The sequence below is a fragment of the Cololabis saira genome, chromosome 19 (genome assembly GCF_033807715.1).
Source record: "Cololabis saira isolate AMF1-May2022 chromosome 19, fColSai1.1, whole genome shotgun sequence".
NCBI classification, from domain to species: domain Eukaryota; kingdom Metazoa; phylum Chordata; class Actinopteri; order Beloniformes; family Belonidae; genus Cololabis; species Cololabis saira.
Genome location: NC_084605.1, coordinates 34,099,196 through 34,113,405, shown reverse-complemented (window position 1 = coordinate 34,113,405; position 14,210 = coordinate 34,099,196). Strand labels below are relative to the sequence as shown.

Genomic DNA, 14,210 nt, shown 5'->3' with positions numbered 1-14,210 from the left:
CACGCATTGTGGTCATGAAATGCATCTGCATTTCATGACCACAATGTGTGTAAATTTAGGTGAGGGGAACTGTAGAATAATTATTATAATTTGATATAAGTCTTTTGTTCATTGTTTTGGTTCAAATGTTGAGACAGGAGGAAGCCTTAAAAAAAATCTGTCAAGTTGTTAATGAGAAACAGGGGTGGGATTAAATAAGTTTTCTTCTTCCCACTCCCTTTTGAGTGTTAACGAGTTAATTTGTATTTTGAACCTGCACCTGATAAACCTGTTAAAGGTATTTGTTTAATTTTCTGTTGCACTCAGGTCACTTATGTTATGTTGTATTGCTCGAAATAAATATGAATTGAATTGAAGTGCTTGACCACTGGAGAAAAAGGCTTGCACATGGGCCTGGCCTGCACTGCTCTGTACCGGCTTTGCCTCCTGCCTGACCAGTCCTGTTAGAGAGCTTTAACACGCACGGAAGGTGATAATTAGGTGAAGATCAGTCCTTTCAGATCAGAGATCTTTGGCTTTAATAGCATGTGAGAACTTTAAATCCCTTTTCATTAATACCAAGCATTCTCAGCTTCTTGATTACCTGTCTGACTAGATGAACTGTTTAAACATCTTCATGAAGTCCAGTTGTGGCTTCATCTGCCGTGCAGGAGAAGCTTGTCCTCCTGATCTGTACCGTGGTTTCTGATAGCATATCCATCGTAATTAGACATAGAAAAAAAGATCACACTAACTTTGAATAGTTATGCAAATATAGCTTTATTAAAAATAAAGATGATACTAAAATACCCCCCCACCAAATCCCGTGTTTCTGCTTTGTTATGCAAGTGTACCATGTGCTACACAGAAAAGAAGGACATGAGTTAAATACATTTTAAGATGAAACAGACCAAAAAGTAGAAAAACCTAAAGGATTCTGGACACTTTTCATTTGCCCTCTCTCACATACAGAAGGCAAATGTGTCAACAAAGGTCTGAGGAGAAACAATATGAGGAACTTAAAGCCCGACAGCAGTAACTCAAGCTCATTACAGTTCATTAAAAAATGCCAGAGGGATAATCGAGCTGAGGAAAAAAATACTTTTTTTGTTCGTTTCAAATAAATAACCTGTGGGAATAAAACATTTGTCACGTAGCACAACAATACTGTTATCGTTCGTGTTAATATACAGTTAAAGTGTCATCGTTTTACCACTTCCTTGCAGCAACATCCCTCTCCAAGGCACTTTGGCCGAGTGATCCAAGCCAAATAAAAAAAAATAAAAAAAGGTTTAGTGAGCCGAATTATGTTATGAGACATGACGGGAACGTTGACAATCAAAACATTCGCAAGTTATTTTTCTGACAATTGTCATAACAATGAAAAGCAATATGTGAAAACGACAATAATGGCTTCCACATTATCATATTATAATAGATAACAAAAGCCACGATGTGATACAGTGGATCATTATTGGAGCATCTCTTTCATATTCTGTTTCCTGCGCGGAGCAGATGCTCGAGACTGATATCCTAATGAGACTTTTGTCTTCCTAATAAAATATTCCACAGTGTGCGGCGCAAGCGGCAGTCCATCAGTTCACAAGACACTTCTTCCCTTATCGAAAACAGGCACTTTACTCATGACAGAGAAAAGCTTCATAAAAGGCTCCTTGTGCTGTGAAAACTCCTAAAAGTATCTTCAGTCACACGTAGAGAGGGGACAAAACTTTGGGTGCAAGGTAAACTTAAATGACCGTACAAAAATCTATGGAAGCTCATTTAGAATATGATGATTATTAATATATCCGTTAAAGCACAAAGTTCAGAGTTATTATCTCAATGCCAGACAACTTTAAGAAGATAATGGTTATAAAAATATGTGAGTCTGCATAAAAAGCCTCTCATAAACCTGGAATACCACAGACAATACCTCATTCACTGACTCTGATTAAATCGGAGATTTTGACTTCCTATCTTAATAATTCTCATGAAAACCTCCCCTGACTTCTTTTTTTAAATTATTTTTTATTTTAATTGGTCTTGACTCTCCATTAGCATTCTGAGGCAAGCCTTTCACAGCCAACGGCAGAATAAACCGAATCATTAATCAGCTCTATCATATTCCCCCCCTTTTCACTTTCTGCTGTGAAGCTATGCAGGAGTTTTGGGTTAGGGAGAAAAAACAACAAAAAAAGAAAGAAAAAGTTTTCATAACTTTCATGACAAACTGTTTCAAGAGTTATTCAGTCGTTGATTCTTTGGAGACGTGAAACGGTATCCTGTTCTGAACGTTTATGGACAATCTCGTCACCGTTTAGGATTTAAGTGAAATCTTAAAGCTCATCCCAGGCTCCTGCTTTTAATTTCTAATTTGCATTTAACAGGACTAAAAGTAAAAAAAAAAAACGACATAATCACTACTATCTACTACTGCTACCCATCAAAACTCTTAATTTTTTTCAGAATTAATTCATTAATAAAACACTTCTCTAATACTAAGATGGAACACTATTCAGCACAGCCTTAAGATTCTCTTCCTTAAGATTATCATCGTTCCTTACATGGAGCCATTACTTTAAACTAATGTGAGTTGTGTTTGAGATACATTTTTGTTTAAAAGTGACAAATCTATTACAAAACTCTCTCCTTTCTTCACTTCAGATCGATGAGTAAACAGGCCACTGTTGTAGCTGCGACTGGAGGATGAACCGATGCGTCAACGTGACAAAGGGTGGATTTTGAGTCTGTTTTGACTGAGACACGCTCCCGATTTCAGAAGGTGTGGGCAAACTCCACAGTGACCTCCTCCTCCCCGGCGGTGGTGTTGATTTCAAGGGGCTGTGTAAACGAGGCCGCTTTCATCGTGCAAGCGCTACCCGCCTTCGTGCAGTAGAACACCCACACGGCCAGAGACAGGCTGGGCTTGCCGTTAAACTCCTTTACAACGGCTGGAAGTTTGGCTGAGACGACGAGGGGCTGCGACAGATCCCCAATGTCTCCGGTCACCACCCGGCCGTCCAGCAGCCACTCGTTTCCTGGAAAGCAGAACAAAACCCATCAGTGATGCGAGTTAGGAGCATCATTCAATTCAATTCAATTTTTTTTGTATAGCGTCCAATTAGGGGTGAGCGATTTTGGACAAAAATAAAATCCAGATTTTTTTCTCTGAAAACCCGATTTTCGATTTTGATTTTTTTTGGTAAAACTACAAAAGACAATGGAATAAATTGTTTCAAATATTTTATCTTAATTTTTATAGAAAAATAGCAAACAAATTTCCCTATTGGGAATGAAGTGCAATTGAAAGATACTGTAAATCCTCCTTGAGTTTAGTAAAGTGACAACATTTACAATTTTCTTGACCAAACAAAGATGACTAGACGAGCTCTGTCTGTAATGCAGCCAGCTGCAAAAAAGGAAAATCGATTTTCCAATTTTCCTTTTTTTTTTTAACATCGTCTTGATTAATAAATCCGATTTAGATTCAAAATCGATTAATTGCACAGCCCTACGTCCAATACAACAAAAGTTGTCTCTAGGCTCTTTCCAGAGACCAGAACATGATCATAAACCCCCGATCAATTATTACATAAACAATGGCAGGTTAAAACTCCCCTAGTGGGAGAAAAACCTTAAGCCAAACAGTGGCAAGAAAAACTCCCCTTTAGGAGGGAAGAAACCTGGACCAGGACCTGGATCATAAGGGGGGGCCCTCCTGTCGGAGACATGGTTTCATAGTAGTCTAGAAATACAGATCCAGCTCCACTCCGCTCTGTTATCCAGGTCATCAGTGAGATATTTACACTCCTCCATCTCCACCTCTTCTTCCATGATGGTTTTACTCTTTTCTGATCTGAACTGAGCTGAAACGTGATTCATTTTGATTATTAAATCCTGCATATCAGGCAAATGGGAGAATTACTTAGATACTCTGGCAAAAGAGGGATCAAAGTTAAAAATCTCACCCTAATCCTTGCTTAAGTTTAGGCTTTCAAAAGAAAAGTGACGAATTTGCCATTTGGGGACATTTGGGGGCTTTTGATGATGGTGTGAAATCTCTCCACCGAGTTTGCTCCATATCATTTTTTTCCCCCCTCAGAGGCAGCCAAGAATGGAGGAAAACACTAAATATTTCATTTGCTTTATTTTTTATTCTTTATTCAGACAAACATTTTCATGGCTTTTTGTGCAACTTCAAGGGCAGTTTATTCTAGCAGGAACAGACCTCTAATAATGCCTCTAGAATAAAGCTGTTAAATAAATTAATCAATTACTAAACAAGTCAACAAGAGGAACCAGTTCAAGTATTTAAACTATTTTTTATTTAGGAAAAAAAGGGGCTTGTGCTGCTTAACAAATACAAACTTATAGCAGTAAAATTTCATATCGAAATAAATATTTTGTTATAAATAAATAAGTTATGTTTGAACATATAAAGGATTAAACAGGCTTAGAGGGTACAGTTAATTCAGTTTAATGAATCAATATCACCCTGAAGGTTTTTAATTAAAACATTTATGTTTTTTTGAATATGGATGTTTTAAAATGTAGCGTTTGAGCATGAAAACGAGGAAGTGTCGAATGAAATACAATTCATGGTCTCAATTGAATATATTTTTGCACGTTAATGTTTGCAAAGTGGTGCAAAAAAAGTTCAGCAAAAGGTGATGGGAGTTTATTTCTGTTATTTTAATGCTGTGATTAAAGTCACTTTATAGAGCACTTCACGGTGTGTTTGCAATTTTGAGTAATGAGCTGAGATAGTGCACTCAATGTATCCCGAAATGTGTGGTGACTACTAAGCAGCACACTGTAGTGAGCAACAACAACGGCAGACACAACCCAAGTATTTGGTAAAAATCCAACATGTTGGATAGATGGATGGCTGGCTGATGCTGCTGAAGCAGGTTTAAGGGACTCATGCTGAAAGAAGATAAATGTCCGAGTCAAAAGTTTCTATAATTTACACAACTTGTAGAGACATCTCCCTCAAAAGTTATTCTGCAAGTGAAGCTACATGAGTCAGGCAAAGCCTCATGGTACAATCCCATAGTTACAAAATATATTTTAAGTTCTGCGTCACCCTGTTGACTGACCGACTCCCCCCTCCCTGAGATATGCCGCCAAGACGGAGAAAAAACAGGATCAATCCATAGTTTGGACCCATTTCAGTTTCAGTTCCTCCACTGCTGTGAAAGATCAGATGTGTGCAAACGTCTGTCTGGCACCCAGATTTATTGTCGAGTGCAGCAGCAGCAGCTTGTTGACTCAAGTTTGAGCATTACACAGCACATCCAAATGGATTCCTCTAAAACATTAGCCCGAATCCACATAAACCTTCTAAAATCAGATAAAACGTGGGTGAAGATATTCATTTTTCTGAAACAAGGGCGGTACTCTTGGAAGCACATTTCATCCTTGAGAAACATAATCAGGGGAAAAATGTATTCAAGTCAAAGCGAAAGGGCTGGATTTTTCTACTGTGAGAAAATATTAAGCCTGAGAGATGACAAAACCCATGGCAGCAATGATTAATGAAGCTGATGCACGAGGTCTCCTGGAAGCCAATTCAAAAAAGGCACTATAAGAAAAAAAAAAAAAAAAAAACAATTTAAATCTGGCTTGTTCTTCTGACTCGAACCATTAAAATTCCTCCCTCTGAACTGATCTGATCAGTTTAAGTCTAGACTGGGCATAATGGGACGGCAGAGGATCACGTAACATAGCCTGGTAGCTAATTATGTGAACTAAGGCATGCCATCTTATCAAAATGTCCTAAAAATAGCCCGCTGACACAGCTGACTGCATGCTGCGTTGCTATGGGTGATGGCAACACTTTTTTTTACTTCAAACCTAATGGACAACCCCTCAACTGTCACTCACATGATATCCATAATCACCCCACACTTGATTCTAGGGTCAAACTGGTGGAGATCACAAAAAGAACAACGTCAACGGATCCTACATTTAAGAGTTTATTCTGCGTAAAAAAGTGTTTTTCCCCGGCATGGTTTAGCTGTGAATCCCAGGTGTGGGCTGGAAGAGTGAGTCTGCGTGGCGTACCATGAAATTGACATGGAGGTCAAGCATCACTCAGCGCCTATTTTTTTTTTTTCTCATATAAATCACAATCATGGATAATAGACAAAAATAAACCCCAACAAAGAGGCTCACAAAAGCAGAGAACACGGTCAGCTTTCAGCTCTCTGTCCATTTACCCCGAGAGGCAGACTTTACCTCAGGAGGGATAAAGTAGAAGATTTTGTTTTCCTAACTTTTGAAACGTGAGGCAAACAACACTTGAACAGGATTTAATTATAACCTAATTTTATCAACTAGTTTTAGGCAGATATTAGCACTTTTACAAAATCAGAAAATTCCTGAAAGATGAAAATTAGATTAGTGTTTTTTCCACTATAACTTCCCCACTGGCTTTTTCGGTAGCTTAAAATCGATATCATTTTCTTTCATAATCCATCTTCAGCATCTATGGGGGTTAGTGTAAGCTGTACCTGGCAGCTGTTATACAACACAGAAACACAAGGTACTGCTTTGTTTTAGTGACCCCCGTTCTGACGTAAAACTGCAGCTACATGCTCAGATATACAGCAGATAGGAAATTAAAAAATACTTCATTTAAACTGTTAGGTCAAGTATAAAGTACACCTTATTCTGGCTATGTTCGGACTGATTTTGAAACATTTTGCAATAGTTTACACCTGGCATCCAGCACTAGTTTGACCCCCTTTTTTACTTTTCAAACGCTCGGCTTGCACTGTGCAAAATTTAAAAGCCTTCAGAAGGGATTTAGGACTGAAACTGCACAGATGTTTCATGATTTTCTCTTCTGGGTCACCATGTATGCTCCTCTGATTCAACGAGCCTTTATTATATGACCATTACTGGAAGATGACACACAAAGGCGGCTAAGGGACATTGTAAACAACAATGCAGAGACTGTACAGCGAACACGCTGCACCTTTGTATCAGCTGTCATGCAGCTAAAGGCTACCTATAATTATACTTTCACAAAAGGAAAGCCACAATAAAAGCAATCTGCAACAGAGTCTACTGAAATTGAAGTCTATTCTTTTTTCCTCTGTGCATGCATGCCCCCGGGATAAATATGAAATACACAGAAAATCATTATTTAAAGTGTTTATTATATGTTGAAATTTAAAAAAAAGAAGAGACCCTCCACTTTAAAAGTTTTCAAATTAATACTTTTGTGTATCTCTATGATTATTATCTCTTGCATTGGGTAACTATCTTTATCCATTTCATTTATTTTTCAGATGTTTTTTGGGGGATTGTATTAAACCATGTTTTTCATTAAACCTTTTGTTATCGGGTGGTGCAGAGGCCTCGGAGACGGGTTAAAGTGGAGTTCTACAATGGAACGAAAACTAAATCAAATTAAAAAAATGTTCTTATCATTTCTCCAGACATGTTTTTCCTTTCATATCTTTTAATAAATATTTAAATTTATGAGCATAATCTATTTATGATTTATTTTTATGAATCCATCCCTTTAATAAACATATCATCTTAAACACACAAATATTATACACCACATTATACTCTTTAAGAAAGTTTTTTGCTTGGGATTAGTCCTATATGTCCTCTATTATAAAAAAATAAAAAGGCAATAAGCATAATTTTCATTCAGGAATTATATTCTAAAAAACATTGTAAGAAAATCTACTTCTTATTATGCGAGATGTTTCTAACGCCATGTAAACGTGGCCTCACCTTCGGCTGAGAGCGCCCAGCAGCTCGGGGCCTCCGTGGTGAGTTTGGCTCCATCTGGAAGGGATATTGTGACGGACATGACAACCGTCTGGCCCACTGACACCGATACTGGTGGCATGTCCTTCCTGGTGGCCGATTTAGGCAGCGTGGGGACTTTGGTAGCACCCACAGGCCGGGAAGGTGCCGAGTCTGTGCACTCAGTGAAGATGGGAAGCTGTTGAAGAGAGACATTTGGATGTCTGGATTCAAGATTAACAAGGAGAAATCTCCTTTCTACGGAAGCGTATTGCATTCACTTGAGAAAAAAAAAGTTGCTCTGTTTTTCTGAATTAACGAGATAACATTTTAATTAAAAAAAAATCTGCTCTGTTTTTCTGAATTAACGAGAATTATCTCAGAATTCTGAGAAAAGATTTAATGAAAAAAAATAAATCTGTTTTTCTGAATTAACGAAATACCTCACAACTTGCAAGAAGCTGTCATTCACTTGAGAACTCGATTTCATGGAAGCAAACATGTTCCTGTCCAGTTTAATCCAGTTTTATTTTGCTTTTGGTTTGAAACATTAGGAGATACTCTTGTCTTTAAGTTATATAGATGGTATTGTTAGATACCATAAATGTATTAACCCCGTTCTTGAAATCATATAGCACTGTTGGAGGGTTATTAGCAGCAGCAACCGTAGGCTACTTCATGAAGGTCACGTGAGAGCTTCTCGCAGGTTGTAAACAGAGCAGATTTATTTTTTTTCGTTAAAACTTTTCTCGGAATTCTGATATAATTATCTCGTTAATTCAGAAAAACAGAGCAGAATTTTTTTTTTCTCAAGTGAATGCAATACGCTTCCGTACCTTTCTTTTTCACCTTTTACCCAAAATTTCTTGCACGAATAGTTTTTGGAAATATTAATTACACAAACAAGAACAGAATATTAAATTAATTTAAAAAACAGTACAAAAAGGAAGTTCTGGGAAGTTATTTAATTGAGGAGGAGCTATGTTAAGGTTGTGTTTGTTAGCTGGTTGGGTGCAAAGGCTCAACCAATGGGAAAATCAGTAGCCTAATAGGTAAATTAGCAGCTATTTATTATTAATATTTAACTTATAGAGGTAACAAAGGGGCCGGGTTAAATAAGTTTTACTTCTACCTGCTCCTTTTCGGACACTGTTTTTTTTTCCCCTGTTTGTATTACGTTTTTGTTGCTTTTTTTCTGTATGTTTTTAATTTGTTTTAAAATTTTATATTTTTTTTTCTTTATGTGTTTGAAATTTAAAAAAATATGATATTTGATATTTCCCAGCAAGGCCTTTGATCATCTGTAGGCTCACAGTCAGACTGCTAGCATTAAAAATAAAATGAGTAGCATCATTATTATTATTTTTATTTATTTTATTTCCTTTTTTTTTTTTTTTTTCTTCTTTTCTTTCTTTATATTGTATTTGGTTGTTTTTTCTTGTCTCTGGGTCTCTTGTAAGTGCTGGGTTGGGGATGGGAATGTGGGAGGGATATAAAAAGATGGGAAAAATGAATGGATGGAAGTATTCCCAGTTATTTTGTTTTACTACTGTTGTATAATGTGAATCTATTTCCAATAAAAAAATCATTAAAAAAAAAAGAAATTAAAAAAAAAAGAAAAAAAAAAAAAAAAAAAAATATATATATATATATATATATATATATATATATATATATATATATATATATATATATATATATATATATATATATATATATATATATATATATATATATATACACTTTGTAAGTGTAAGCGCGCACACAGACACACACAGGGCTCACCAGTGAAACGGTCTTGGAGGCCAGGTCAAGCACTTTGACCACGTGGTTGTTGGTATCAGCCACGTAAAGCAGCTTCCCACCATCACCCACACAGATTCCTCCAGGTTCATTGAAGCAGCATTTGTTAAATTCTGGCCCAACAGCATCTCCCGCCTCTCCGGTCCCTGCTAATGTGTGACACTGCTTCGTCTTTGGGTCCACCACCTTGATCTGAACATAGTCACATAGGACATAGACATGAGAAAAATACTAAATAAGGATTATTTGAAATACAATTCCCTGTATTAAATATAAATATGATTTAACTGCTTTGGGTTTGACTCGAACCTAAACCAACAAAGGCTGAGGCCGAGCGGAGGGGCAGCGTTGTGACACGCATCACTGACCTTGTGGTTGTAGGAGTCGGCCACGTAGAGCAAGCTCTGTTCAGGAGCCCACGCCACGCCCAGAGGGTGCTGCAGTTTGGCATCCACCCCTTTGCCATCTACATCTCCAAAAGCAAAAAGGTTCTGGGTGAAAGACGACAAAACATCGGTAAAAGCTCAAATACACTTACAAACAGCAACTCTGTCAAAAACATTTAAAATCAATAACTTTTTAGCCCACGTCAGTGAAGTCTCGTCTCTACAGCAGCAGTTTATTCAACAACTGTACTTTCAAAAAGTACAATTATCCTTTTATAAAAAGATGAAAATGACTGGGAATTTATAGGTGGATAAATATCAACATTTCCTGCAAAAATGAAACCTTTCTTTCCCCACTGTGCACTGATTGGGCAAAGTTTAATAAATAAAAACAAAACATTTCCAACAGATCTAGTAGTACCACCAAACGTTAAAGTTGGAGGTGCATTAACACCCAATTTGGAAAAATCCTTTATTATTTACTATTTTATACACATTAAAGAATTAAATCTCTTGTTCAACTTATACCAACAGGGAAAAAAAAAAGTGAAGCAATTTTTTTTCTTACCTATGTGTCTATCTTTGAGTAAAAAGATAGCAAGTGTATCTGGCTATTTAAAACAATGTGTTCTATAATAACTAAGTGATGTAACTTTCACATCCTGCTACAGTTGTGACAGCAATTTATGATCAAGTTAAAAATAATTTTCAACCATTTCAGGACTAGCAAAGGTTTAGGAGGTTGCCAATAACAGAAACATGAAAATATAATTACAGAAATAAGATGATTTAAGACTTACAGTGACAACATTCAAGTAGCTATTATAACTAACTGATGAACACATCGTGCTGTTGCTGGAAAAAAATGGAGGTGTGGGGATGAGAGGTGTCATTTATTTAAGCATGTCAGAACTTCTTTTAACATGTCTGTATACCTAATGAAGTGAAGCATACCGGTACATACACTCATCCCTTCATTGTTGGTACCAGATGTACCTAATAATGTGGCCGTTAAAGAGGTTAAACCTCTGTGTGCAGCTAACTATAATGTATAATAATTGATTTTTCAGGATATTTGCTGCCATCAAAGCTCTTGGTGTTTTCCAAAAATACATAAAACATTTTTTTTTATTTTGTTAGGAAATAAAAGTAATACTAGTTAATTTTTTTTTCAGCTATTACTTCAGCAGCAGAGAAAGACAGATTTTTTTGTGGCCTTTTCTTTGATCAATACTTTGTATCCATGGAAAACCAACCACGAAACGTTGTGAATCCCCCTAAAGGTTATTCAAAGATTTATACAGCGTTTTTCTTCAAAACGGTTTAAATGTTTCCTCCAGGTGGAAATGTGAAAGATTAATGTGCTGGTTTTATAGCCTGTAGCTTCCATTGATGTGCAGTGGCACAACGAGATACAAAACCTCATATCTCAGAAGGCTGCCGCAGATGTACCACGAAAGGTTAATCGGTTCTTACACTTTCCATCAAAAAAGCTGGATTCCCTTCCATGCAACGATAAGAAACCACCTGACAATTAGAACTTAAATTAGGGCTGGGCGATATGGACCAAAAGTCATATCTCGATATTTTCTAGCTGAATGGCGATACTCGATATATATCGATATTTTTTCTGTGAAATAATTGGAGTTTCCCCCAAAGCATTATAGCATAGCATCTCTGTTAGCTTCATTTTATTCTGAGGCAAACCCTTAAAAAAACAGTCAGTTTTAATACAAAGCCTCGTGCCAAATGTCACACAGGTACCTTTATTAACAGAGGTCTGCACAATATCAAAATGTATAAAACACATGAAATAAAAATAAACTGCCTGCATATATAGAATAAAAATGCTTCTTGAATAAAATAAAACAAATATCCCTTTCCTGCATAACAATTAAATTAAAATACACTGTGCAATTAATACAATGTAGACAGTAACAGGCAGACTTTTCCACTGAGGTTGACAGTTGTGCAAATAACAAAACAATTGTGCAAATCTCAAATAAAACATTCATGTTAATTTGTCAAAAAATAAGCTATATCAAAATCATAAAAAAAAAAAGCTATATCGATATAAACGATATTGTCTCGTACCATATTGCGTTTGAAAATATATTGATATATATTAAAATCTCGATATATCGCCCAGCCCTAACTTAAATACGTCAGAGTTATCAAAGCACTGACCAGTGGGTCCCTCTCTCCTCCAACCAGGAGCTTGACAGCTCCATCCTTCAGGGCCAGGGTGCGGATGGTGCTGCCCTCGCTGTCAGCCACATAGAGACAGCTCCACGGCTCCTCTGGAGCCCACGCCAGCCCGGAGGGCTGGGCGAAGCCCGCCTTGTGAGGATAGGCGTTGTTTCGGTTCTCCTCGTTGCCACTACCTGCCCATCTCACGCAAACCCCCGCCTTGGACTCACTGGTTACGATGGGGAGCAAAGAAATACTGGTAATTGCAAAGCACTGTCACACAATACACTGCTGAGATGAGAACACAGAGTTCAAATACAGCAGCAATTTAACCTCTCCCCCTAAAAGACATGCATTCATATTACACTTGATTTCTCTGTGATGGTGCCATCCAACATGGATCTAAAAAAAGATGTCTTTGTAGTCTTAAAAAAAGCTATTCGGTTGTTTCTAACGCTGCTGTTGCCAAGTGGCCCTGTGGTCATGTGGACGTCTCTCTCACCTTGCTTTGGGCAGTTTTCCATCTGCTAGGAACAAAGCCCATATCTGGTGAGTCCCTGCCATGGCAATCCACAGCACATTGTCGTCAACACCGCCTACACAAGCGAGGGAAGCGCAAAAACAACAATCCGCTATCAATGTGGGACCTGGAAACAAGCCTTGTTGTGAGTCAACATCATTCAGAAATTCTGCTAATATTCCCTCTAAACGTAAAAGGTGTGTTTAGGAAGTTAACATTGAGGAGCGATGGAAAATATTCAGATACTGTGACTGTCTGGTGAAAGTTTGAACACATACAAATGAGAACAGCATGTTTGACAGAAGTCATATGGCATCTTAGAAATGCTAATCAGAGGTAACACTGTCCAGGTTTCTGTTGTTTTGGAAGTGCAGAGCAGAATTCAACCCTTCTTATCACATCTGATGGATTCAAAATACTAAAACAAATGTAATACTTAATAGTTCGAAGTGTGTAAAAACCTTTTGAATTGGTCAAATTAAATTAGTGGGACTCAGTCATGAGTGTTTGGATGTACAAGACTGCCTCAGAAAATTAGAATATTGTGATAAAGTTCTTTATTTTCTGTAATGCAATTACAAAAACGTCATACATTCTGGATTCATTACAAATCAACTGAAATATTGCAAGCCTTTTATTATTTTAATATTGCTGATTATGGCTTACAGTTTAAGATTAAGATTCCCAGAATATTCAAATTTTTTGAGATAGAATATTTTAGTTTTCTTAAGCTGTAAGCCATGATCAGCAATATTAAAATAATAAAAGGCTTGCAATATTTCAGTTGATTTGTAATGAATCCAGAATGTATGACATTTTTGTTTTTGTAATTGCATTACAGAAAATCACAATATTCTAATTTTCTGAGACAGTCCTGTAGAATAATTCATAATTGCAAGTTGTCCATCTTTGAGCCTGAATGTGGCTCGGGCTATTAACTATAATGATATCTATCAACCTGTCCGTCAATCCCTCCATGCGTGCATCTGTCCACCCATCCATCCATGTATCAGTCTATCTATGCCTCCATCCGTGCTTCTATCCATCTGTGCATCCCTCCACACCTTCATCCATGCGTCAACCCATCCATGCATCCATCCATCTGTGAATCCATCCATCCATCTGGGCATTCATGTGCCCATGAATAGATCCAACATTCATGAATTCATCCATCCATCCATCGTATGTTATCTCCATACCCTGGCAAGACGCATCAGCAAAGCAAAGGTGTCTTCTGAGGTCTTTACTAGTTTACATGTTAAGGTGTCTTAGTACTTCCAACTGTTCAATCAGCATCAGCATCCATCCATCCATCCACCCATCCATCCATCCTCGAAAGCCCACGGACATAAATATACAACAAAAGAATGATATTAACATTCTAAAATTATACATTTTAACACTTTACACACAAAACTTTGTGTTTTATCATTTAATAATTTCACATCTAAAATGTAAGATGACATGAAAGAGACAAAGCACAACCTCTCAGACTTGACTCATAAACGTCTCATTTTAAACTTGATGAATACTGCATTTTATATTGGCAATAGAAAGCTATT

General features: G+C 37.1%; 1 protein-coding gene across 1 annotated transcript in view; it reads right to left on the bottom strand.

The window, feature by feature from the left end:
• Window positions 1–740: 740 nt before the first annotated feature.
• The window catches only part of nhlrc2 (NHL repeat containing 2), a 36,254-nt gene continuing 22,784 nt past the window's right edge, over window positions 741–14,210 (bottom strand). The window contains exons 7-12 of the mRNA XM_061708338.1: window positions 12,631–12,724; window positions 12,126–12,357; window positions 9,921–10,043; window positions 9,535–9,744; window positions 7,735–7,948; window positions 741–3,017 (exon numbers count right to left, since the gene is read on the bottom strand). Coding sequence (XP_061564322.1) covers window positions 2,755–3,017; window positions 7,735–7,948; window positions 9,535–9,744; window positions 9,921–10,043; window positions 12,126–12,357; window positions 12,631–12,724 — 1,136 coding nt within the window. The 3' untranslated portion in view covers window positions 741–2,754. The remainder of the gene's footprint in view (window positions 3,018–7,734; window positions 7,949–9,534; window positions 9,745–9,920; window positions 10,044–12,125; window positions 12,358–12,630; window positions 12,725–14,210) is intronic.